This window comes from Electrona antarctica (genome assembly GCF_951216825.1).
Source record: "Electrona antarctica genome assembly, chromosome: 15".
In the NCBI taxonomy this organism is placed as follows: domain Eukaryota; kingdom Metazoa; phylum Chordata; class Actinopteri; order Myctophiformes; family Myctophidae; genus Electrona; species Electrona antarctica.
In genome coordinates, this window is record NC_136796.1 from 22,158,491 (window position 1) to 22,184,898 (window position 26,408).

Here is a 26,408-nt window from a genome sequence, read left to right on the forward strand (position 1 = left end):
GGTGGCAGGGGTTAACAAGCCATACAGATAAATGGGAGGTGGTGTTTTTTCCCTTTCATGATAGAAGACATGCGACAAATGTTTCTTTGTGACCCACTCGGTATGTTCAGTTGTCATGTATTTGACTAATTCAGTGATTGTGTGTGCAAAGTGCAGGGGTTGTCTTGTGTTAATAGGTGTTCCCTCACTAGAGTATAGTTGCGGCTAACTCTGAGTGTTGTATAGAGTGCAGGGGGCGTCTTAGTCGGCGTGCTCCTCACTAGAGTATAGTTGCGGCTAACTCTTTGAGTGTTATAGAGTGCAGGGGGCGTCTTAGTCGGCGTGCTCCTCACTAGAGTATAGTTGCGGCTAACTCTGTGAGTGTTATAGAGTGCAGGGGGCGTCTTAGTAGGCGTGCTCCTCACTAGAGTATAGTTGCGGCTAACTCTTTGAGTGTTATAGAGTGCAGGGGGCGTCTTAGTCGGCGTGCTCCTCACTAGAGTATAGTTGCGGCTAACTCTGTGAGTGTTATAGAGTGCAGGGGGCGTCTTAGTAGGCGTGCTCCTCACTAGAGTATAGTTGCGGCTAACTCTGTGAGTGTTATAGAGTGCAGGGGACGTCTTAGTAGGCGTGCGCCTCACTAGAGTGTGGTTGAGGCTACCTCAAGCTAAAGCAATGTAAACCAAGGTAATTCTGGTTTATCCCGTAATTGATGTGTTTGGGAGGGTTGTGCCCAGAATGTAAATGTTGTTCAAACTTTGTTTGATTTTGAGGGAGGGGGTGTTACACACACACACGTGTGTGTGTGTGTGTGTGTGTGTGTGTGTGTGCAAGTATGTAGTTTGTTACTGACTGCAGCTCTCAGTCTCAGGTCCTGTGTGTGGGAGGAGACCTACCTGCTTCGTGTGGCCTCATCAAGCTCGGCCAATCAGCAGAAGAAGCCTGTCCACCTGGGCCCTATTTAAGAACTGCTATCAGCTGTGTGTGTTGGCAGTGTGTTAGACACTGTCCATGGAGATGGTGGGTGTGTGGTCTATAGGCTGGTGCCCAAAAGTTTGGTGTCACCAGGTGCGTGGCCTACACACCCTTCTGGACTTTATGTTTTATGTTGGTAAAGGTTTAACTCGCTAGAAGGCAGGTTAAAATGAGTCCTTGGAGATGGTGGGTGTGGTCTATAGGCTGGTGCCCAAAAGTTTGGTGTCACCAGGTGCGTGGCCTACACACCCTTCCACTCTAAATGTTATGTGATCTGTTTGTAGAACTACTGGCACCAGCTTTTTGTAACAGTCACTTTTGATAGGCTAGATTAGAGTAGTAAGATTATACTTGATCTATTGTCCTTATTTTAGGTTAGGTAAGTGAGTGTGTACTTAAATGTTAGGTTAGAAGTATTTTGATTGTTTATTGGTTTGTGCCAGGGTTCATTGTCTGTTAAGTTTAAATGTAACTTTGTATGTTAAGTTGAAAAGAGCCAATAAAAGGCCAATTAATAAAGCGAATCTTCACTCGCCAACAGTATTGCATCCTTTTCCACCCCTAGACCACTAAGGAATGTAATATGTGCTCACTCACACGAATAGCAGCAGAATCATACAAATAAAGCAGCATTATACAATAAACAGGTATAAGTTTGTCACAGGTCAGACGGACATAAGGGCAGACACATGGACGGACAGAGACGGGGAACAACATAGTCTTGGCAACGCCTTCGGCCTGGCAGAGACAACAAGAAAACCAATGACTGGATAGTGGATATTGCACTTGACCATCATGAGAGAAGGTGCGTGCGTGCGTGCGTGCGTGCGTCAGCTGTACTGTATGTAACGTCCATGCACGTTGTAACTGGCTGCTCTCCCACTGTCAAACTGCACTGGCAGTGTTTATGTCCTTTGTACAAGGTATTCCTGTACTTCTCATTATGTGGACATAAATAAACATTACATGTGTGTGTGTGTGTGTGTGTGTGTGTGTGTGTGTGTGTGTGTGTGTGTGTGTGTGTGTGTGTGTGTGTGTGTGTGTGTGTGTGTGTGTGTGTGTGTGTGTGTGTGTGTGTGTGTGTGTGTGTGTGTGTGTGTGCGCATGCGTTATTGTAATAGGATTGGATTGTGAGCACAAAGTGCATTACACAAAGCAAACACATTTTAGAGCATGGAGCAAATGTTCCAATTCAACATTGCACAACAGATGTGCAGGACCATTGGAATCCTAAAAAACAGTTAATGAAAGATTGTTATGAGGACTGCCAAATGAGCCCCAAGTCAGGAAGGCAAACTCCTCCCTGCCAGGCAGAAGTCATCAGGACAATGGTTAAGGTTCGTTTGGAGCAACAGGTGTTCAACCTGACTCATGGGAGGGTCTTGCAATAACTTACAAAAACCCACACATGGCCCTCTACAACAGAGACTGAATAAAGAACTCGTAAAATGGATAATTAATCACATAAACGTCAGATGCACCTACAGCAGAAAAAGGCACGAGAGGGATAACAAATAATGCATCAGTGTTTATTTAATAACACAAGACCTTTGCTCTGGTTCTCATAGCAGTAGTACATTATGTTCAGAGTAAAGACAAACAGACTACTTTGATGAATCTACAGTAAATGGCGTACGTACAGAAAATGTAAGAACAAGTAAAATGAATAGAAAAAAATAAACAACTTAAACAACCGATTAAATGTTTGCTCTTGTTTGTCATTTTTCCAATTATTATCCGGGAAACACGGTATAAACAAAAACAGTGGAGCCAAGCCAAATCAATGCAATTACTCAACATTGAGAGAGAGAGAGAGAGAGAGAGGGGGGGGGGGGGGGGGGGGGGGGGGGGGGGGGGGGGGGGGGGGGGGGGGGGGGGGGGGGGGGGGGGGGAGAGAGAGAGAGATGTATAGGCCTAGACAAATTGGACCGAATAGGCACCTATTGCCTTCTTTTATATAATGGCCCTAAATGTATCGCTTTGTTATAATTCAATCTAGCTACCATCATTTCAAAGAAGGCATTATCAGTCATATCAGCTCAACCCTGTCATAACAGTCTGCCCCACACCCCAGTCTGTCTCATCCAGTGGCAGATAGACAAATTCTAGCTGCATTGTTGAAACCTGTCATCAGTGGTGGAACAAGTACTCAAATGTCTTACTTAAGTAAAAGCACCAATACTGCAATGTAGACGTGCTCTGTCTGGAATTATAAATGTGCTTGGTAATCAAAATGTACTTAAAGGACCATTTCACCACTTTTCAACCTATCTTCATATAATAGGTCCTATAATCATGATAAAATGGCATGATTTATTTCTACTCAGTCTGTGTCTCATAGGAGGGCTGTGGGCAGTTTAGAAACCGTCCTCCAGTGACATCATCATTAGGCAGATTTTTTTTTAAACAAGATTTTTTTTACAAAAATGTTTAAATTTTCATTATCGTGAGAATGATGGCTTCCATTTTCGCATTGCAACTTTTCAGGACTAGAAAGCCTGCAGTTTCTATTAGCTTGTATTCCCCATCGATGATGTCACTGGAGGACGGTTTCTAAACTGCCCACATCCCTCCTATGAGACACAGACCGAGTAGAAAAAAATTGCGCCATTATTTCATGATTATTAGTGAGGACCTATGAAGATAGGTTGAAAAGTGGTGAAGTGGTCCTTTAAAGTTCCAAAAGTAGAAAGTAGCCTACTCTACTCATTACGCAGAATAGCCTATTTCACAAGATTTCAAATATTTTGAGAGATAATTATACAATATGCATCCATATAGGAGACGTTAGCTTTTGATAAACAGTGTACACACAATGGTTTGTATTCCTTAAGGTGCTTGTATTCCATTGTATTCCATTTGACATCCTTCTCCTATATATCTCTGCTATCGGGAAGAAACCACCTAACTCCAAAATGTTCATTTTGAAAAATACACATTTTCCAGGAAATGAAGAAAAACGTACTGGAGTAAATGTACTTAGTTACTTTATACCACTGACTGTCATGCTATTCTGCTATAAATATTCCTTTGATCCATTTCCAAAAACACAATGGTGGCAATTCTGGTAAGAAGCTTTTAAAGCCATTCACCCAATTTCCCAATAGCTCCTTCCCAGAAAGGTAAAAAAGCACAAAGAGATATTATCCTGTAATAACTGTAAGAAGGCCTCTAAAATTTTATTTCCAACATTTCCAAGCTGTTTTGATTGATTGGTTGAATACTTGTAAACTTGTAAATGTAAACAGTGCATGGTACAGCAAGAGATTAAAGGAGTAGTTCACCTCCAAAATGACTTCTTGCTATCGATTACTCACCCAATGGAGACTTGAATTCATGGAGTCTTTTTTTCCTAAGCCAATAATTTGATTACCTGCTGTGTTTCCGGTAGGAGACACAAAGAAGACTTGTTGTGTCTCCTACTGGAACCACTGCTAGTCGTCAAATTATTGGCTTAGGACAAAAGCATTCAAGTCTCCATGGGGTGAGTAATCGATAGCAAAAAAACCTGCTATCCCTTTAAGGCTAAAAGGATAACACAAAAAAGTCCAGAGGACATGTCCGTTGTGGTCCTATGTATTCAATTCAACAACAAAAACATCGCAAGTTGTTCTGCATTATTAGAAATTCCTACTGGTGAATTATAGACAGTAGGCCTACAGTATACATGTAAATGATATGTAAGTATACTCTGGACATCCCTAGTGAACCATCCATTGTTTCCAAGTTTCCATACATCTTCAATAGTCTAAAACAGGGGTCCTCAATAGGCGGACCGCGGTCCACGACCGAACCGCGGACCACCTCTCTGTGGACCCTGGGGGGAAAAAAAAAACTTGACAAAATAAAAGTGTTCTTTGTGCCTCAACACAATACCTCTCATTTGCTGTGAATTTTTGGAGGGGAATATTTGTGAAACATTTTATTTCCATACTCTGCACCCCAGTATTCGTTGTTTGGGAGGGGATGCGATTCGTATAAGCTTGCCTTGGTGTAACTGTACTAAAAAATATAGAGCCCCGCTCTCCGCTGGCCGCTGCGTGGCCCACGTCGCGCTCATGGGACCGGACCTTAGTCTTTTTCAAAAATTATGAATGGACCTTCAGCATTTCTAGTTGAGGACCCCTGGTCTAAAAGTATTAATGTAGGGCAACAGATATGGGGCAACCTCTGATATTTAAACACAATATCAGTTGCCTTTTAAAATGGAAATGGAAATTAAGTTAATTTGTGGAAATATATTTTTCCCCCCAAAGAGTAAGATTTTCATTTGTGTGGATTATATTTTATTTTATGAAGCAACAGGATCATATTAAGTCGTATTATTTTATTCATGTCAGCACTCATCCGTGATGGTATGCATTTAAACTGCTGCAGCATAAGCTCAGACTGCCAATACGTTTTATAGCCATATCAGTCAGCACTTTTTCCAGGGCCTGAGGATAGCCAAATAATGCCACCTGCATACAAAAAACAATCAATGTTCTCTGCATCCTGTCTTGATTCGCTCTTCTACCTCTACTGCTATTGCAAGAGCTTCTACTAAAGTGAGCAATAAAGGCGAGACGATGTCCTTGCTTTATTCCTCTTGAAAGGTGAAAAGGGGGGACATTTTGTTGATAAATCCAGACATAAAACCAAAAGCTCACAGCTAGAAGGTCCTGGGTTCGATTGTTCTCTCCTCCGCGTCATCAGTGACACCTAGGCTGCTGAACCAGCCTGACGGCATACCGCGGGTTCGACTCCCGATCCCGACGGCCTTTGCCGCGTGTCTTCCGGCTGTTACCGGCAGTCTACCGGCAGGTGGCAGTTGCGGTGGCTGGAGCACGGCTGCCGAACGGACCGACAGAGCAGCGGAACGGACCTGTCATAATCCATCCACCTACTCCGGCAGCTGCCGGCCCTCCCCCCAGCAGTGCCGCGTCTCATGTAGTTGCCAGATTATGCACTCGCTGCTTCTGCAACATTGATGCTGTGGTGTTGCCCGCCTTCATGGTGCTAGCAGAGTGAACAGATTGTGGCTAGGGTGGTAAGTGTCAGGACATATAGGTTATAGGTTCGGGATATGTAGTACATGTGAGATCCTCAAAGATGTGTACTGTATGCAGAGGAAATTGAAGTCAATGACCCTGACGATTCTGACATTGTCAATGGAGAAGAGGTTGTGCGATGCCATGGTCAGCATACGTGATGAAATCCTGTCTGGTGTTCAATAATATCTGGAAAGATTATTCTCAAGCCATATTTCCAGGACTTTAGTAAGCTTTTCCAAATTGACTAAAATAACAGGCGTGGATTCTTATCCTATTTGAGGTGATATAATGATATCAAAGCACTGCATTAAACCTATTTAATGGTTGGTGTCGGCTAGACTTCACTCTTGCATTTTTGGTAGCTGCCCTTGTAAAATTCCTCTGAATAGTGCCAGCGTGGATGGATCTATCCATCCATCCATCCAGAAAGGCTTCACTGGGAAGCAATCTAATCCTGGAGATTGTCCAGGTTTCATGCATTAAATAGCTCCTCTGACTTTATTCTTAAATGGGGCATCTAACTACCCAACTGATCTGAAGTTATACTGTAGATCAAACATTATTCAGCCTGTCTGGGTCTGAAGCTATCTCTGAAGTATAACGTTTTGAATACAAATCATAAACACCCAACTGATATCGTTTGTTAGTGTCTAAAGCTCCCTTTTCCTTTTTTAATAACATAGGAATTACTGGCCTCTTTTTCTTTGAGCTGTTTGACCAACAGTTTGTGCCTTATATTCCTCCATTACAAAATAAACCATACAGATATATTCAGCCTTGTTGTGATAAATCTCATTCAAGTCAATTCATTCAGTTGCTGCAGAAGTATGCACAAGTAATACGTCACTGTAACTATTTGCAGATTGTTTTCTTTTCCCTTTAGCTGAGATTTTATTTTTCCTCGACTCTCTCTCATTGGAATACCCAATAGTCTTACCCTTTGTAAATGCTTTAAATGCCTCCCAGACTTCACTGTACCTACAGTATTGTCTCTGTGGATATGACATTATTTATTTTTTTAATGTAAAAAGTCCTGAGATAATGACTGGTCAAATACTAGTCTTTAAATAATAGCTGCCTCCATCAATGTATTGTGAAAATCAGTTGCTGCTGCTAGACAAAATGTCACTGTTGCATGACACCAATGTTGCGTTCAACAATAGAATTAATCCTACTATTCTTGACTGGGATTTATTATTTTTACTATTTTATCAAAATCTCCAAATGTCCACTAAACCTAGTTCTTTCATGAGTAAATGTATTGCCAGCCTATCTTCCTAGGGAGATCAGCCTTTAGGCAGCAGCCATCGTGGTCAGTGGTGCAAGGTGACTCTGACATATCTCGTGCCATATCTTCTGATATTTTCTCCAATCGCACACACAGTTTTGATCTCTCCATTATGACTTTTTGCACCAGCATTTCCACTGCATGCAGCCTCACAGTCACATTTTCTGTCACAGTTGTCACAGCATGAATGTGTGGTTAAAACAGGCTTCACCTCTTCCCTGTCAAAAAGATGAAATAGTTTCATCCTTCATATGGTGCTCTCTCATCAAAGACATTTTCAATTTTTTGACAGAAATTCCTGTCGGATTGTTTTTCTTGTTTTGTACGTTGTATATATGAGAGAGAGTGTGACAGGGATCCATCATCTCTCCCTGCATGCCATTTGGATAGGCTTTTATTGTACTGTAGGTGTCATCACAGCCCTACAGTAAGAAAAACATTGGCAGATACAGGTGAGTGAAGAGAGATACAACTAAGATTAATGAAATATTTCAGTCCTTCTGTACTGGCTTACTGGCAGTGTGGACAAGAGATTTGGCACTGATCGGTGGACCGGTTTGCGAGATTAGCTCCGGAAATACAGACACACAGACCAAGGCCCTATTATATTGTCTCCTCCGAAACCTCATACTGTATGTCCAAAACTGTTACTTCTTAGATATACAAGCTCAAATGCGTCGAGCTTGTAGATCTGTTACTTTTGATGCTATTGTGTGACACTGTAGTATGATCAAGATGGTAGGGCGTTAATTTATGGAGATAAGAGGTTTCTGCCCAACAGCAACACTATGACAGCTAGAATACTGCAAAGTCTCATCATGAAAACTTACCCCAGTGGTAACCCTTCATAATTACCGAACCGTAAAATGAAGGGTTGCCAAACCGGTGGACTTACATTCTGATCTAGCCATCTGCCCCTGCACTGACTGGGTTAGCATAATGAATAAACCAGTAGGCCTACTAATTATTGTTGATGTCGTCTCGAAAACCTCCATCAAACTTTTTACTTTTCAGGAAATGGAGAAACAAAAATAAACAGTATTCCAATGTTGTTTGTATTAGATACAGCCTATATTTTCCATTGGTTCAATATTTATAAAACCCACAAACACTATGTTTTTTTTATTTTTTAGAATAACACTATAACATTTTGTCCAAGTAATACATTTTGTCCAAACTGTATGTATGTTAATACAATATAACTTTTACAATTAGGGTGGTTGTAATTTGTCTCCCTGCTCTTCTATTGAGACACCTAGACACAGGATCTGACACAAATTCTTGGGTTATAACTATAAGAGGAAAGTTACATAGTGCCGTTTTAACCACTTTGACTTTCTTTCAAAGGTACCAACAATAGCCGACATACAAGCTTTTTGCCGCTTCCGCACTCTTGTGTGACAAAGTACAGTAGGCCTATATGGCATTTCTTTCCATTTTTATTTTTAAACTATTGTTTCAATTTGACAGCAGTGATTCAAGGTCATGCGTAGGCCCACAGTTCACTCATAAGATCCATGCCCTTGAATTCCACTCCCACTCCCACGTGCTGACGGCGTAATCACTGTTCGCAGAACAGATGCCTTGGTTCCTCAGTGAAGTGACGGTGTGCAGTTTAGCCTCTGGCACCTCTCTGGAGTGGTACATGTCAGCCAATTTATTCTGTAAAGTGTCCTTCTCTCCTGCAGGGCGTATAGTGCTTTTTTCCCCCCAAATAGAGGCGGAAAACTCAGCTGCATACATAAGACATGACTGAGAGCGCCCAGACACACTTTTACACTAAACGACAGTCTTGTCAGTGTTGGGCTCTGTTCCCCCTATAATCTGTGCAACTGCTCAACTGTCCCTCAAGAGGCCTTTGGTTGCTGCCTTTTTTCCTTTTCTTTTCTTTTGATTTTTTCAGCCCACAGTTGCAAATAAGAATCGCTGTCGGGTGGAAACCTTGTATGTTCAAAAGCTGTGTTCCAATAGATCCACTGGTGTTGTCACAAGCTTTTGTTAATATTTTTCATTGGTTTACTATTCATAAAACCCACAGACACAATCAACCACTTACACTTTCAAAATGTTTCAAAAATAGCCAACAGCAGCAACATCAACAAAGTTACACAATTAAATGCAGAGACAGGATTAAAAATAATAATCTCAATGCCAATAATCCAAGTTCTTCTGTACAGACTGAGGGAACAGAGAGATTAAAGAAGCCCTTAAAGCATCATATAGGCTTAATAGTCACATATGTTTACGTGTGTGGGCAGCACTCCAAGGATGGCATCAGACTTTCTTCACTGCCAGCTGATGTTGCAGTGGTCAGGGCTTTTCACCACCTTTAGGCAAGGCCGTGGTTAAATTATTACGCTCTCCGCCCTGGTTTTCTTGGAAGCTGTTGTTGCTGTCAGTTCTACTGGAGCCTGCAGAAGGAAGAAAGGATCTGAGCATGTTCCAGAGTGTTTTGTCTTCTCCCAGGCCCCTCACACCTTGTGACATACAGTATAAACAAATACGGACAAAAATGTCAAAACAATAACACATTGTCGCTATCGGGCAGAAACCTCTTACTGTATCTCCATATTTTAACTTCATGTGGGTTTCTTTCTGCAAATTAACACCTACATATACTAACTACAGTGTCACAGTAAAGCAGCAAACATAGCAGATATGCAGGCTCAAAACGTGTCACGAAACGTGTTGAGAAGTGGTGCGTTTTGAGCTTTTGATCTGCTACTTTTAGATCTGCTACCTTTGCAACTTTTGAATCCTGAAAAGTAACTGTTTTCCACTCAACAGAGACGACATAAGCTCAATAAACAGACATAGCAACTAGGAGAGTGAACCTGTAAGTAAGAAACTACAGCACTAAGAAGTTTCTATGAAACACTAAAATAAATTCAATGTCAACTGCAATTAAAATCTATGTCTAGGGCTATGTCTATATTTGATTGATATGGCTCGCTAACTGCCAACTGCCATTGGGTAGAGGAAAAGTATGATTAAAAGCAATTATATAAGAGATAAGGTTACAGCTAGCTAAATAAATCTGCAAAATCACAAGGTGGCAACTCATAGTAGTAATACCGGTACTGATCAATGGCAATTGTTTTAAATGTAATGAAGAACCAAACTTCTACCAACTTCTAAAGCCAGCATGCTAACATTACTTACCAAAGGTATCTCTGAAGAATGTTCATCCATTTGTTAAGTGGTACAAATGTCTCTCTGCCAGGAAGAAGACACTTAAATCTCTCCTAGTAATGTGCTCGTCCGTCTCCTGGTTTTTAGCTGCTGTAAGCAGCCTGTCTAGCGTTTTTGGATGTTATCAGATGATTTAATATCCGTCATCAGCCCTTATCAAGACCACGTAATTGAGCCAGTATGGACATTTTCTACATGTTGACGTTGTCAGGCAATGTCCGACATCGCGTTTGGCGCATTGTCCGACTACTAACCCTATTACTAAACCTAACCCTAACCTCAGTCTTAACCGGCCATGTAAGTGAAGTTGTTGTATAGTGCAGTTTTGCGATGTTTTGGCTTCGGCAGCAGTAATTTAACTTCCGCGTGTCCTAGTCATCTACGTGCGGTACGCAGTACGTAGGAAATGTCCATATTGCCTCCATTGCATGCTTGATAAGAACATACTGGTGATTATCAGTTGATAACATTCGAAGTGGGTGGCCTGTCACCCCTTATTTGTTCAGAAATTATACCTCCGCCTACCGCTATGGACACTGGCGTATTGGTTCTCAAAGTGGGGGCCGGGGACCCTCAGGGGTCCTTGGGGAGGTTCCAGAGGGGGTCCGCAGCAAAATTAGTTAATACAGCATCACAACCATTACCACTTTACCGAACCTGACAAACCTTGCTGTGTGTCTTCCCCCCCATCTCTCTCCCCGTTTCCTGTCTACTTACTGTAGGCCTACTTCTATCAATAAAGGCAAAAAGCCGCAAAAAAAGAAAAGAAAAATAAGTCGAATGACTGTCAGTGAAGCCAAAGTGTAACTTCATTGAAAAATACACGTTACTAAGTTTAATCTACAGTACATGCACAAATCTCTGCTGACCTGATGTATCTTCCCTGAAGCAACAGTTGGCTATGAGCCCAGAGGCTGTATGGCGTACAGGACGCCATGTCAGACCGGTGCTTTCTCTCACGCATGCACACACACTACATGCGCACAATGCAGCAGCCTTACTTCACAAAATGTAGCCTACAGTACGTATACGACATGGAAAAACCCTTCAAAAACTAAAAAGCAAACCAGACAGTGTCAAACACCACCAGACAGGCTTTGACTTGGAACCCTCAAGGGAGGAGAAACATAGGCCTGACCAGAAACACCTGGCGGCAGGATGTCCAGGCAGACACCAAGAGACCGGGACACACCTGGCACATTGTCAATGGCCTATACCCTAGTAAGGGTGTCAGGCATAAGTACATTTTCCATAATGACCAACCCATTATAATTACTTTTGAATGACACTATGCATTGTAAATGATATCAGTTTATTATATTGTATAATGAAGACAAGTGATGAGGATGAGGGGGGAAATTAGTGCAGTCGCATGCAGGTAGACACAGCGTTAGGGGTCATCAAATTGGCAAACTGTCACATATTCTCAGTTGCTGGAAGAAACCTTCTTGTGGCTTATTTCTCAGATGTGGGTGATAGCCAAAGGATTGCTTTCTTCTTGTTTGTCGGCGTGGTGTGAGATTGCAAGTTTGCTCCTTTCTGAGCCGTGGAATCTTGCTTCCTTCTTCGTCACAAACTTTGACTTTGATTGCAATCTGAACTAGAAAGGTGTGCTCAGTGGAGTGCAAATCTCCATCAGGAGGCATGCCTCAATAATTATACCTGCACTGTCTGACACGGAAACATCAAACTGCATCTCTCTCCATCTCTCTCTCTCTCATGCTGACAGAGACAGACAGCTCTGAATACATGATCTCCAGGTGGAGACAATTAAGGTAGCAGGGGACATACGCAAGTGTACATGCATGCATACACATACACTATCCCGACTTCAACTAATACAAAACTCCGCAGCCAGAATCCTCACATACACAAACCGCAGGGCACATATAACTCCAGTATTAGCCGCACTACACTGGCTCCCTATTAAAGCCAGAATTGATTTTAAAATACTTTTAAAGCTCTACATGGGCTGGCCCCGCTGTATATCATCGACCTACTACCTCCTAAAACCAATGTCAGACCTCTCAGGTCCTCCAACAAAGGTCTGCTAGAAATACCCGCGTCCAAGTTGAAAACGAAGGGTGACCGGGCTTTCGCTGTGGTAGCTCCTACCCTATGGAATGCCTTGCCTCTGGCATTGAAAAATGCTGAATCAGTTGACTGTTTTAAGAGACTCCTAAAGACTCATTTATTCCGTAAATATTGTCTTTGTTCTGCCTCGTTTGTTTTTGCTCATTTATATTGTCACAACTGTATTTGTTCTGTGTTCTCCGTGCTTCTATTTGTTTTTACTGTGTATTGTTCAGCACCTTGTAGCTTTGCTTCGAAAGGTGCTTTATAAATAAAATGTTGTGTGTTTTCAAGTTGGATTTAAAAATCTCCAGCCTTGATGTGGAATGGAAGATTGTTCCAAAGTGTAGGTGCAGCTACAGAGAAAGCCCGATCACCTTTGGTTCTCATATTTGAAGGGGGGACTGCAACGAGTTTGAGAGTGGAAGATCTAAGTATCCTGGTGGCAGGGGGAGCTGTTATTAGTTCGGAAATATAGGAAGGGGCAAGGCCGTTGAGGGATTTAAATACAAAGAGCAGTGATTTAAATTGAATGCGGAATTTAACAGGTAACCAGTGTAGTTTTGCCAATGCAGAGTGATATGATCTTGTTTCTTTGTTCCAGTTATCAGTCTAGCAGCAGCATTTTGGACCCTCTGTAGGCGGGAGATGGCGGAGTGGGGCAGACCCAAATATAGAGAGTTGCAGTAGTCTAACCAGGAGGTGATAAATGCATGAGTGACTGTGACTAGGTCTATATGGGTTAGAATGGGTTTTAGTTTGGCTATGGTTCTGAGCTGGTAAAAACTGCCTTTCACAACATGATTTGTTTATTAAAATGTGTCAAAAAAGACTCCCAGGTTTTTAACAGAGCATTTGGAGTTTGGCTGCAGGGGGCCGAGTGAATGGGATAGACGGGCGGTTGAGGTTGTTGGGCCAAAGATGATTACCTCTGTTTTGTTTTTATTTTACTGAAGGAAATGGAGTGCCTTCCAGCTTTTGATGTCTTCCAAGCAGGTAAGAAGGTTGGTTATGGAGCTGCTACTGTTGTGTGTGGCTGGTAGATAAAAGTGTGTGTCGTCGGCATAACAGTCAGGGCCGGTCCTGAGCAATCTGGCGCCCCAAGCAGGATTTTTCGCGGCCCCCCCCCCCCCCCCCTCAGAAAATAAAAAAAGTTTTTTTTTTAATTCTGTCCCAAAAATTGAGGAGACACTGTGGAGGCACTGGACACTGGGGGGACAGTGGGGACACTGTGGAGGCACTGGGGGTCCACATGTTTTTTTGTTTTTTTTTGGCGCCCCTCCCCCATGGCGCTCGAAGCCGCCGCTTCGTCGGCCTGTAGGAAGAACCGGGCCTGATAACAGTGATAGGTGATTTGGAGAATGGTGCCAAGGGGGAGCATGTACAGGGAGAAAAGCAAAGGCCCTAAAATTTATCCCTGGGGGACACCACATGTGATAGGGGATGAGGATTAGGAGCAGTCTCCGATCTGCACGTTAAAACTCCTATTTTGCAAGTAGGAGGCAAACCATTTTAAAACTAAACCTTTAAAACCAACCTTATCCTCTAGGCGATTTAAAAGGGTGGCGTGACCAATAGTGTCAATAGCTGCACTGAGGTCCAGGAGAACTAATATTGCACAAGATCCGGAGTCGACTGTTAGAAGGATGTCATTGTGTCATACTTTTAGCAGGGCAGTTTCTGTGTTATGTAGAGTTCAAAAAACAGATTGGAATTTGTCCAGGATGGAGAATGAATTTAGGTAGGATAAAATCTGTGAGAAATGGGCCGATAGTTATTGTGGTCATTGGGGTCAAGGCCTGTTTTTTTTAGTAAGGGCTGAATTGTGCTTAAAACTAGAGGGAACAATTCCTGTTTCCAAGCTACTGGTGATAATGGCCAAATGAGGGGGTAGATGGTCGTGAATACGTCTTTGAAAAGGCGAGAGGGAATAGTGTCAGAGGGGCAAAAGGTGGGTTTTAAATGGGATAGTTGTGGTATGGATTTGTCATCCACTTGACTTAAACTAAATTGTAGTTATTGTTACAGTACTTGGTGTGGACAGCCTGTGGGTCCTGTTGCATTCCTCAAAGTGTGTGCTTTGACCAACTTTGAGACTGTTGGCAGATATTTTCAACCTCTCCCTCCCTCTCGCAGGCTGAGGTCCCCATGAGGCCTGGTACCCCAGCAGACTGAGGTCCCCATGAGGCCTGGTACCCCAGCAGGCTGAGGTCCCCATGAGGCCTGGTACCCCAGCAGCACTCCCAAGGTATCAGGTCTGAATGCCTGGAGTCCTGTCGCCCACAACTCTATCGTGCCTTGAGGGGTTGTTGGTGAGAGAATGCAACTGTGCTACCTCGCTGAACAATTGCATATCGTCAAAACAGATGCAATTGGGTCTTCACACACCCCTAAAGTTATTGTCACATCACAGATTTTCAGGTGTAAAACAGAGGGTAGAATTGTTTTTTTTTATGCCCATAAGAAGAAGAAGAAGAAGAAGGATGTGGCAAACAGATGTGTACAAATGCTGTTTGTGGCCTATATGTCTGCATTCAACTCAATAGTTTCTGCCAAGCTCGACACAAAGATCAGAGACATTTGTGGCCTGCACCCGACCGTGGTGAGAATGGGTAAGATTACATCACATTCTCTGACCCTCAATACAGCTAGGAGCCATTCAGGGCTGTGTGCTGAGTCATCACCTCTTAGTACTCCCTGCACGCACGCACGCACGCACGCACGCACGCACGCACTCACGCACGCACGCACGCACGCACTCACACGCACACGCACACGCACACACACACACACACATGTGAGTGAGCTGACAAAGTGCAAGATTGCAGTACTGCTGCATGCATCTTCATTGCCATTTATTCATGAGTCTGAGGAAGATGCAGCAGCATTGAAAGTCAGGCTGCTGTATTATATACTCTTTGTATACTTAGCACCTTCATAATAAAGAGGCTTAATTATCTGAGCTGCTCCAGTGTGTTCTACATTTGATGTGTATGTGTTTTGTGTGTGCACGCACGTGTACAGTACATGTGGCAGTGTAGTGCGAGCGGCAGACAGGAGTTGAACGTTATTCAGTCTCTTCAAAAGCCACTCTCTTATTTGGCACACCGGCTCACGTGGGATCTCAGCAGAGATATCGCCCGCAACTCGCTCAGCCTCCCGAGGCCCTGGCTTGAAAAATACTGTTGACACAAGGTTGATTGATTCCTGGTGTGTGCGGGGAAACTTGCGTGGCACGCCGTCCCAAAAGTAATTAAGCACAAAATCCCAGGGCTGTCTGTCAGTGTGTATTCATTTGGTCCTGCACTTCCTCTAGGAAGTCAAACGGAATATTAAAGCACACTTAATATTTAGGTGGCATTTTTATCGACGCCACGGTGGGGACCACAGCAACAAAGATTTATTATGTCTTTCACTCGAGCCTCAATAATAAGAATAATTAGTATGCGGAGCTGGCAAGAATATTGATACAATCACAAGGATAAATGCATTAATGCTTATGATATGATGGTATTGTTACAAACAAAACAAAAAACAAGGCACTACTACAGGGTAGACAGTGGCAGCATGGCTCTTTTAAACATTTTAGATGCACTTAAACCCTATATACCTTTTTCACTCCTGCCCAGAACAGGCTTTAGACACGCATCCTGCATGAGACTGAACCCATTTGATTTAGAGTTAGGTTCAAACCCGCTCTACCAGCAGCTCACAATGCATCACAGCGCAACGCTATAAGCTTTGGTGTTATGAGCTGCTATTGTTGACAAATGATGTGCATTATTGTGCATGATTCCATGAAAGAATGCCATCTAGCCACAAACATTAAAAGTCTGCTCAACCACAAAATCTCTGCTTTATTTGTGAACCTAATTACAACAACATTGTTCTTGTGAAGAACTTAAGGTAGGCACTCAGTCCTATAAACACGAGGCAAGAAAGGGGAGTTCCCTTCCCTCCATAGATATACTGTAGCGAGGTAATGGGGGCGCGGCTGTAAAACAAAAAGGCGTAAAGGGCTTTAATGCAAAGTGTGCGTGTGAGCTATGATGATTGACAGCCAGAGGGTGTCAGCAAGCCTTAAAGGGACTTTATGCAGTATACATTCAGGGAGCATATTAGTATTCTTCTAGGATGTAGTCTCTCAGGACACTGTTGCCAAATTGTTGCCGCAGTTTTGAAATGCTTCTGAAATTGCCCTGAGGTGTCGTGCCACTCAGAAAAATCTCTTCGTCCATGTGAGAGGGTGACCTGTTTTCTTATTAGAAAGTCTCTCTCTCTCTCTCTCTCTCTCTCTCTCTCTCTCTCTCTCTCTCTCTCTCTCTCTCTCTCTCTCTCTCTCTCTCTCTCTCTCTCTCTCTCTCTCTCTCTCTCTCTCTCTCTCTCTCTCTCTCTCTCTCTCTCCGACTTGCATTTCATCTTTGCAGTTGCATACATATTTCCTGCTGTAAATCAAATTAATATAAGGAAATTAAAAATTCAAAAATATTTTTAAAATATAGTTATCTATCGTCTTAGGCGCTCAGGTGGCACAGTGGTAGAATTACCCACCACTGCGGGAGGAGTATAGGACGAAGGCTCTACGTCCACCCAATAGGGTCTCCTCACTGGCTGGTGAGTCAGGAGGATACAACAGCAATGACAACATACCAAAATGTGTGTGGGAAGGAATCAAATGGCATAACAACTAAATTCGGGAGAAAAATGTCCATTGTAGCCCTTTCAGGGGGCCTAATTATATACAGACTCTATAGCAAGAAGATGGTTTTCAAACTTGTGTGGCTGTCATCAGCCACATAGCCTGAAAGAGACCTACATATAGGCTTTTCTGGGCTTTTCAGGGGTGGAACCATCTCTAAGCTATGTGCCCGCGCCCTCTCTCCCCCTCTGCTCCCGACTCCACACAGCGGAGAACACTGACGTCACCGCATTTGGAGTGACGCCCCCTCTGCATTCTTATTGGCCAGTGAAAATACAACGTATACCAGTTCTAATGGCATATGTCTCGCCCGGGCCTTATTTTCTTCTTTGAAAAAGATGGTTGCTATGCGCTGGAAACCTCCTAATACATTGACATCTCGCCAATGGGCTTTAATCTTTCTAGATATCATCTATCTGGAGATGTCAACGGCAAGGTTACATGGAGAAAAAGAGGAAAACATTCATATTTGGTCTAGCATTGCAGATATGGTCAAGGACATGATTTAGTCTTTATTACTTTATTACTGTATTTTGGTAGGTGTGCATTTTGTGGCATCTTTGGTCCCGGAGGGAGTGGTGGGTGGGATTGTTTGTTTGTTGTTTGTTTTTGTGTTCCTTTTCTTTTGCTGTTGTATGTGTATTACTTGTTTTCTTTATTCATTAATTATGTTAACATGTTTGATTGTGCTATTTTGTCTTAAAAAACATTTGATAACAAACAATATGTCTGCGGTTTCAGCCACATGCTGTATCCATCCAGCTCTTCCCATCAGCGGGCCTGAACGTCCATGATGTTTGAGTTCTTACCTGTGGCTCTCGTCCCAGGCTGGCCCCTCCTCCCACGGCTACCACGGGAACGCCGGTCTGGGCGGAGACAAACTCCAACATGGGGGCCAGGGGGGCGCGGTTAGGGGGTGGTGGCCTCTCCTCCTCAAACACCAAACCCTGGGAGAAGACACAGATATTAGATACAGTTAATTAGACTAACTGTCACACCCCTATACTATAGTACTAAAGTAAAAATAATAGAATAGATGGGGGCGGATGGTCAAGCGGACGCACATGCTTTGGAAATCTCTGGGTTGTGTATACAATTCTGATAATTATGAGTTAATAGAGTTTGCATTGCAAAAGGTGGGTAGGATTTTACACTTCATCCTACACCTTTTGTTGTGTTGCTATGCTTGTTTTTCTGTTTGTATTTTATTATGTAATGATAATGTATGTGTCGAAATTCATCCATCCATCCATCCATCCATCCATCCATCCATCCATTCATTCATTCATTCATTCATAATGAGCCTTTGGCTTTATGGTGGCAGAACAAAAAGACCATGTGACCACACAGGGCTGGGCACCTATATGTTCTCAACCAGTGGTCCTTGAGGGGGTTTCAGGTGGTCCCCAGCTAAAAGATGAAGAGTTGGTAACCAAATGGACCCTTGTAGATGTTTAACTCTTGAGAAACCAAATGGACCTCATGTTACGCTCTAGTTAAATTATTGGTAATTTACAAGTCTAGAAGAGAATGTATATGGTACCACATCAATACAGCATGGAATTGTGTACAAATTTGTATTCAACAATAACAAAATATTCCAAGTCTTGGGTCTGAGAGGCTAAATCTTAACCAAAGGTGGTCTGTGGCTCAAATGCAGAATAAATAATGGACCTTCATATGAAAAGGGTTGAAGACCACTGGCCTAGGCCATGATTACACTGAGATGCGTCACCAGAAACTCATCAGCAGCAAAACAATTGTTTTTCTAGTTACGCTACAGCGCACCTGTCATACACTCCTCTCTTTAATTAAACTCTGAGAGTTAAATTAACAATCGCTGCTGTCGGGCAGAGACCTCTTATCTAACATTTTGTTTTCTTGTAAATGAACGCCCTACTTGATCACATACTACAACGTCACACAAAGGCATCAAACGATTTAGCTCTGCAAGCTTGAAACGCTGTGCGAAGCGACGTGTTTCGAGCTTGTAGTGTAGATCTGCTACTTTTGCTGTTTTTTTATTTGAATCCTGAACTGTTTCTGACATTATGAGGTTTCCACCCGACTAACAACTATGGACTAACTAAACAAATGAACCCTTTCAGTTCCATGTGTACGATCTCAGAGTTTGATAAACACTGGGGATTTGTACTGTGTAAGGAGGATCCATTTGCATGAATTATGTATTTCCTTAATGACTGTGTGCATGTCAATGCACTCATTTTCAATGGGTAATGGCATGGTTGGCTTTGTTCATTCCATTGTCTGAGGTCCCGAGGGCCATACAGTACATCCATGTACGTAGGCACAATATTATTGTTATTATTATTAGCTGTTGGCGTGGGGTCTGCTAATTTATTTGTGGCAATTGCTCATTCATAAATTCACTCATCCATGCATTTGTTCATTTCACTCGTTAATTTGCTTCCGGTAATAAAACACATTGCAAACATGCTGTGGTGCGTATTCATCAATTAATAGCAACTTTTGCTACTTTTGAATTTGAATCCTGAAAAGTAACAGTTTAGGACATGAGGCTTCCACCCGACAGAGACCATAATGATCTCAAACCTCCACAACAACACTCTGCATTCTACCCTGCAGGCATGATCGATCAATCCATCAATGCACCCATCCATCTATATAGGCATGCCGTTTTTATTGACAGTGTCTTTGTGTATCTGCAACAGACTGAAATAGTCAATAAATGGTAAATAGATAGATTACATAGACATAGATAGATTAGTCTACTTTTATTCCTATTTGTTTAATGGTGTCTTTGATGTGATGTTGTTACTCTTCTGTACCTACAGTATACTGTGCGTGCATCTATCTGCAACTTTCACGGTGCTGCCTGAATTTCCCCTGCGGTATTATTAAAGGTGTCCATCTGCCTATGCTGTGTTATTGCATATTTATAACCCTACCGTCTATAGATCTACAGTAGAGCTATTCACGGGTCCAAAATGACGGACCAGAACCCTAAGAGGCCCGTGAATTTTGTCCCAACTGGTTCTGATATTTTTTTCAAATTATGTCAGAAATCCGAGTGGACCCAATGTTATTTTTTTAAAGACGGACTCGGACCTATTGCTTTAAGTAACAAAGTATCCAACCAATTGCTTTATATGTAAAAAGAAAGGTGTCAGTTATACCCCATAATGAAACCATAGCAGCTACAGTACAGCCTATACGATAACAGACAATGACACTAAATTGCACGTTTTGCGCTCCGAATACTCTCCGCTCACACAAAAATGACAGCATGCGCAGACTTTGTTTCCCTGTATATATTGCGCTGCTGTAATCTGATTCCAGGTCAGTGTAATCATCATAGCACTTCATGTTTTTCTCTACCGATCAGCAATGAGCACGGGTCTTCTCGGATCCACACGGGTATTACACACAATGATAAACAGACCCGAGGTCAGAGATAATAGAACCGGACTTGACCAGGGTCCGAGTGATTATGGAAAAACACAGAACCGGACACGTACATGTCTCGAGTTCCGAGACCTGTACGCGAGTTTGGAATTGAGGGACCTGTGAAGAGCTGTACTCTATACATAAATGAATACTGAAACCAGATATTATCATTAAGGAAATGTATGCATGTATGTGTACTATGTAAACTCTTCATTTCCATTTTCCAGGCATTCAGTTGCAAAAAAAATAAAAAAAAATAAAGGGGGACCCCCCCCCAAATAATTTGGCGACCCCCCCGAGGCGTCGCGACTCACGGGTTGAGAACCCTTGCATTACAGGACATATCCATGGATCCATTGTTAACAACTGCATGCTTCTCTTTTCATCTCTCTAGTCGCTGATCTATTCTAGATCAGAGGAGGAGAGTAAACCCTTGATATGGAAATATGCTCATCAATCACCTTTACACTCATATTTAGTACTTGATATCTCACTTTAATTCAGTTCAAAATAAATGTAGCCCTTTGAGAATTCTTGTGTCGATCACGCATGAATTTAAATTAACTGGTTAAAATACTAGAAATAGACTCAAATTATCCTCCAAGACTTTTGTTTTAATCCACAATTATTAGATATTCTTCAGTTGATACATTTTGATGTTTTATTTGCATGGTTCAGTGCAGTGGTTCTCAAAGTGTGTTCCGGGGACCCCAGGTGTCCTTGAGGCGGTTCCAGGGGGTCCACCGCTAAATGCGTTAATAAAAGTCAATGGGAATTTAATGTTTGTGTAGGACGGAAATCTACATTAATAGCTGAATATAGGAGGGGCTAGCGCCCGTGTGAAGTGAGGGGCGTTCTTATCATCGTACATCATCATGACTTAAAATAGACACTATGGCCCTCATTTATCAACGCGGCGTACGCCAAAATATGGGTGCACGCCATTTTCGGCATTTATCATTTCCGCAAAACCTTGAACTTGAACGTGAGCCAGGACAAAAATCACGTTAGGTCGGGAGCTGTCGTAGGCTTTGTCCTCAGCTGTTTTTCTGTCAAAAGCGGAGCAGCATTGTTTGACCAGCTGATCAGGCTGTCACAGGCATCTAAACATATGTATTCACTCCTAAAATGTTTATATAAAACTCTATGTATGTATGTATGTATGTATGTATATGGGCTACATGTAAAAAAGGGGAAAAAAAGAAAAAAGTAAAGGAATACATCAACAATGTGTCTTTGTGTCATATGAAATTAGTAGGAGATTTCAAACTTTACAAGCAATTAAATCGCACAATTAAAAACAATGTTGCAAGTTAGATGCTTAAGCCATTTAAACAGTGTTTTGCATGAGCGCATACATGCAAGGATTGGGCTGTCTGTGCTGGAATATTTCCATGACGGGACGTTGGAGAGTATAGTGCAGTGCTGCAGCTGCGGAGAGTCCCAACATGGGTAGCCTACTGTAGCCTAATCTACAGCAGGCCGATGTCTTTCTGGAGTTATGGTATGTGCAATCTCCTCGTTTAATAAACCTGACGCGTCGCTCGAATGCCAAATGTACCGTGCCAGCGCAAGTGGGAACCAAGATAGGTATAAGCTAACCCAGCCAGCCCACCACCACCAGTGCCAGAGCCACATGAGGCTACGGTTTTGGCTGCACATTCATATAATTGACAGTCGAGGTTTGAGGCGAGAGGAGAAACAGACAGGGTAGACCTACAGCTTTATTTAATTCATGCAGGTGTTCGTTCTTTATTTATTTAAGAACACACCAGTTGGGCTTGCAAGTTGCGTGTGTGTGCGTGCATGCGTCTGTGTGTGTGTATGAGAGGGGTGGGGGCAGCAAGGCAAGCGGGGGAAACTTTTTTATTGGCTTTTTTCATGTAACCATGGTTTCCACGTTGTGTGGTCGTATTGCAGTTGTTCATGTCGCCAAAAACGAGGGCGAGGCTTGATTTCATAGGGCGTGCCAGATTGATTTCAGCCATCACGCCGTGGCGACGTGAGTGTACTACAAAACCGACGCTCGTACACCCACGTCGCCACGGCATTTATAAAGTGATCGCAAACAGCTGATCCTTCCTTAATTTCGTTCCGACGTTAATAAATGTGACGGCTGAAATCTATCTGGCACGCCCTATGAAATCAAGCCTCGCCCTTGTTTTTGCGACATGAACAACTGCAATACGACCTGGAAACCATGGTTACAGGAAAAAAAAAAGTTTCCCCAGTGCCTTTCCCCCCTCACCCCCCTCTCTCATACAAACACACACACACACACACACACACACAGACGCACGCACGCACGCACACGCAACTTGCAAGCCCAACTAACTGGTGTGTTGTATCTTAAATAAATAAAGAACGAACACCTGCATGAATTAAATAAAGCTGTAGGCCTATACCCTGTCTGTTTCCCTCTCACCTCGCTTGCCTTGCTGTCATGTCCACGCACGCACGCACGCACGCACGCACGCACGCACGCACGCACGCACGCACGCACCTCAAGGCTACATGACACATCGCATCGCCATGATTGGAATTTGTAGGCTGGCCTATATTAATTTTACCCATTCGTGCGCAGTGCACGGCGAAGGCGATCAGCGAGACTGTGCACTGCTGTGATAAGTCCTGTGGGTGAGTGATGCCTGCATGAGAGATAGGCTACCATGTCGTCAAGGCAGTCATAATCAACGTTTATGGAGTGATTTGATCATTGATGAACGAATCATAAACATATGGATGAAGGCTTGCATGTGTGCTGGTATGTGCTGGCGACGCACGCCGCGGTCCCGTCCTCCCGACTCCCGAAAATGATCTCGCTTTTATCTGAACTGTCAAAGCACTTTAAATGGTGAATGATTAAACCCCTTACGCCTATAGCCTGCTACAATTGCAAATAGGCAAGCTGTATGCTTGTCATTGTCACTTGGAAATAAAGGCGTGCAGTCCATACAGTAGTCATCTGATGTCACGCTCATGCCGCATGCGCTCCCAAATCATCTCACAAGTGCGCTCGCATAACAAGGCCAGTAAAGCACTGTTTGATTTAATAAGCACAAACTAATACATTGTAAACATGTTATATTGTTTTTAATTGCGCGATTTGAATTGCTTAAAGTTGGAAATCTCTCTTTTTCTTTTTCTTTTTTTACATGTATATACATACAGTTTTATATTAACATTTTTGGAGGGAATACATATGTTTAGATGCCTGTGACAGTGTGTCAGCAGTTCAGACAATGCTGCTCCGCTTGTGTACGACAGAAAAACAGCCGAGGACAAAGCGTACGACAGCTCCCGACCAGACGTGATTTTTGTCCTGGCACACGTTCAATTTCAAGCTTTGGCGGAAATGGTAAATGCCGACAATTGCGGTAATTCCGGCGTGCACCCATATTTTGGCGTACGCCGAGTTGATAAATGAGTTGATGCCTATGTGTGTACCTGTAAGGGCGTGGTGGCCAGCAGCTCACAGAGCTGCAGCAGCAGGCTGCCGGGGCTGCTCTCGTTGACGGACAGGTAGATGACGTTGGCCGGCCCCGACGGCGTGGACACCGACTCCCCTTTCAGGGCCACCAGCGAGGCGGTGAACGTCGACGCTCCGCCCCCTGACGCCACACCACCACCACCACCCTCCGCCGCCACCGGAGCTCCGCCTGCACCTCCTTCCGCTGACGCCGTTGTACCCCTTCCTCCTCCTCCTCCTCCCCCACCTCCACCCGGACCACTCCCGGGACCGGGCCCCAGCCCCGGGGGGTCTCCGCCCCCTCCGGCCCCCGTGCCACCCACCACCGCCGTCTCCGGGAGCAGGGAAGAGCCCGAGAGCACCACGGCGATGTTGACACCTCCCGAGTCCCTCTCTCTGTCCCGGGGCCGGTGCAGCAGGGGAGGCGAGGGGCGCCCGGGCCCCGTGCAGGCCAGCACGGCCAGCAGGAGGGAGAGGGCTGGCCGCGGGCCCGCCATCCGTCTATGGGGAGGGAGCGGCAGGTCAGACGGGGGAAGTGGCGATGGGATTGCAGAGTGGAGGAGACTGGCTGGGTTCTACGGGAGATAATGGAGGGAGGGCGTAGCCCCCTGGAGAGGGTGGGGGTTGGAGTTCCTGGGAAGGAGGGGCGAAGGAGAGAGGCGGGATGGCGGCTTAGCTACGCTTCACTTCCTGATGAGGAGAGGAGAGCCTGGAGAAGAGAAGAGAAGAGAAGAGAAGAGAAGAGAAGAGAAGAGAAGAGAAGAGAAGAGAAGAGAAGAGAAGAGAAGAGAAGAGAAGGCTGAGTGATGTGTGACTTCATATCAATATCATATCAATACGATTATATAAACTTTTGGCTTGATTACAATAGGACTAGTCCTTGAAGGAGCATAAATACCTCGGCTCAGCTATCCAAAGTAATGTGGAGTGTGCAAGAGAGGTGAAGTAGGCAGGGTGGAACGGACAGAGGAAAGTGTCAGGAGGGATTTGTGACAGAAGAGTAGTGAGACTGTATATCTTGGAAACAGTTTGGAAACAGTGGTACTGACAGAAAGACTGGAGGCCGAGCTGGCAGTATAGTGAAGATTCCCATTATGACTGACAAGGAGGGACAAGATCAGATATGATTACATGAGAGGATCAGCCCTGGGGAGAAGGTTTGGGGATAAAACAAATATGGGGGAGGTTGAGATGGTTTGGACATATGTGGTGAGGGGAACATTGGGAGCTGAAGATGGAGGAGCTGCCAGGCAAGAGGAGAAAAGGGAAGGTCAAAGAGGAGGTTCATGGATTTGGCGAGAGAGGACATGCAGGTGGCAGGAGTGGCCGAGGAAGATGCATATGTATGTAAACAGATGATATGCTATGGCACATTGGCAACCCCTTATGGGAATTAGCCGAACTCAAAAGCAGTCTTGATACGATTTCATTAAGACTCCTCAGGTCAGGATTGACCATTACCATTTATTGCAAAGCTATTGCATTTAGTTTGCATGTGTGGCTCTGCTCACACAGATTACCTGTGCACCAGGACACAGAATCTGATAACCCCCACATATAGTACAATCTATAAATCACATTAAAATCACAGAATCACCCATAACAGAACTAGATACCACATATCAGTACAATCTATAAATCACATTAAAATCACAGAATCACCCATTACGGAACTAAATGCCACAGGGAGGAGGCCGGGGAGGTGGAGGGAATTTGAACGCTGACATCTGAATAACGCATACCACTGTGTCAGCTAGCATGTATAGTGACTGCTTAAACCTGATTGTATTGTGGGCGTGAGTGAGTTAGCTGCAAGCGAATGAGAAACAGAGTGATTAGTGGTATAGGTGCTATATATAATATATATGAATTAACTATTACAGAATGAATGGGGGGGTTCCGGGGAGAGATAATTAGAAGTAACCTCCTGCCTTCTGTGTCTGTAATGAACTATTCACTGCGCTGGATTAAATGATTAGTAATCATTTAATGCTTACAAACAAAATGGTGAAAATAGCTGATCTACAAGCTCACAAGGCATTACAACACTGTGGGCTATTTTAGCTGTTGTGGCTTAAGTAAGTACAGTAGGTAATCACACTAATTGATGTGTATTGTTGTTAATTGTTGGTACTATAAAAATAAATCAAACTTGGGAATTGATTTATCTGCCAGATGAAGCATACACAAAGCTAGGTGGTTATTTGGTTCTAAATGTTGGTTATGATATATTTTCTGCCCTAATAGAGTAGACACAAATACCTAATTAAA

The 26,408-nt window shown here is 43.5% G+C and overlaps 1 protein-coding gene across 1 annotated transcript in view; it reads right to left on the bottom strand.

Moving 5' to 3' along the window:
• grin2da (glutamate receptor, ionotropic, N-methyl D-aspartate 2D, a) overlaps positions 1-24,217 on the bottom strand; it is a 237,271-nt gene extending 213,054 nt beyond the window's left edge. Inside the window, exons 1-2 of the mRNA XM_079522009.1 lie at positions 24,116-24,217; positions 18,049-18,186 (exon numbers count right to left, since the gene is read on the bottom strand). Of these exons, the coding sequence (XP_079378135.1) occupies positions 18,049-18,129 (81 nt within the window). The 5' untranslated portion in view covers positions 18,130-18,186; positions 24,116-24,217. The remainder of the gene's footprint in view (positions 1-18,048; positions 18,187-24,115) is intronic.
• Between the last annotated feature and the right edge of the window lie 2,191 nt (positions 24,218-26,408).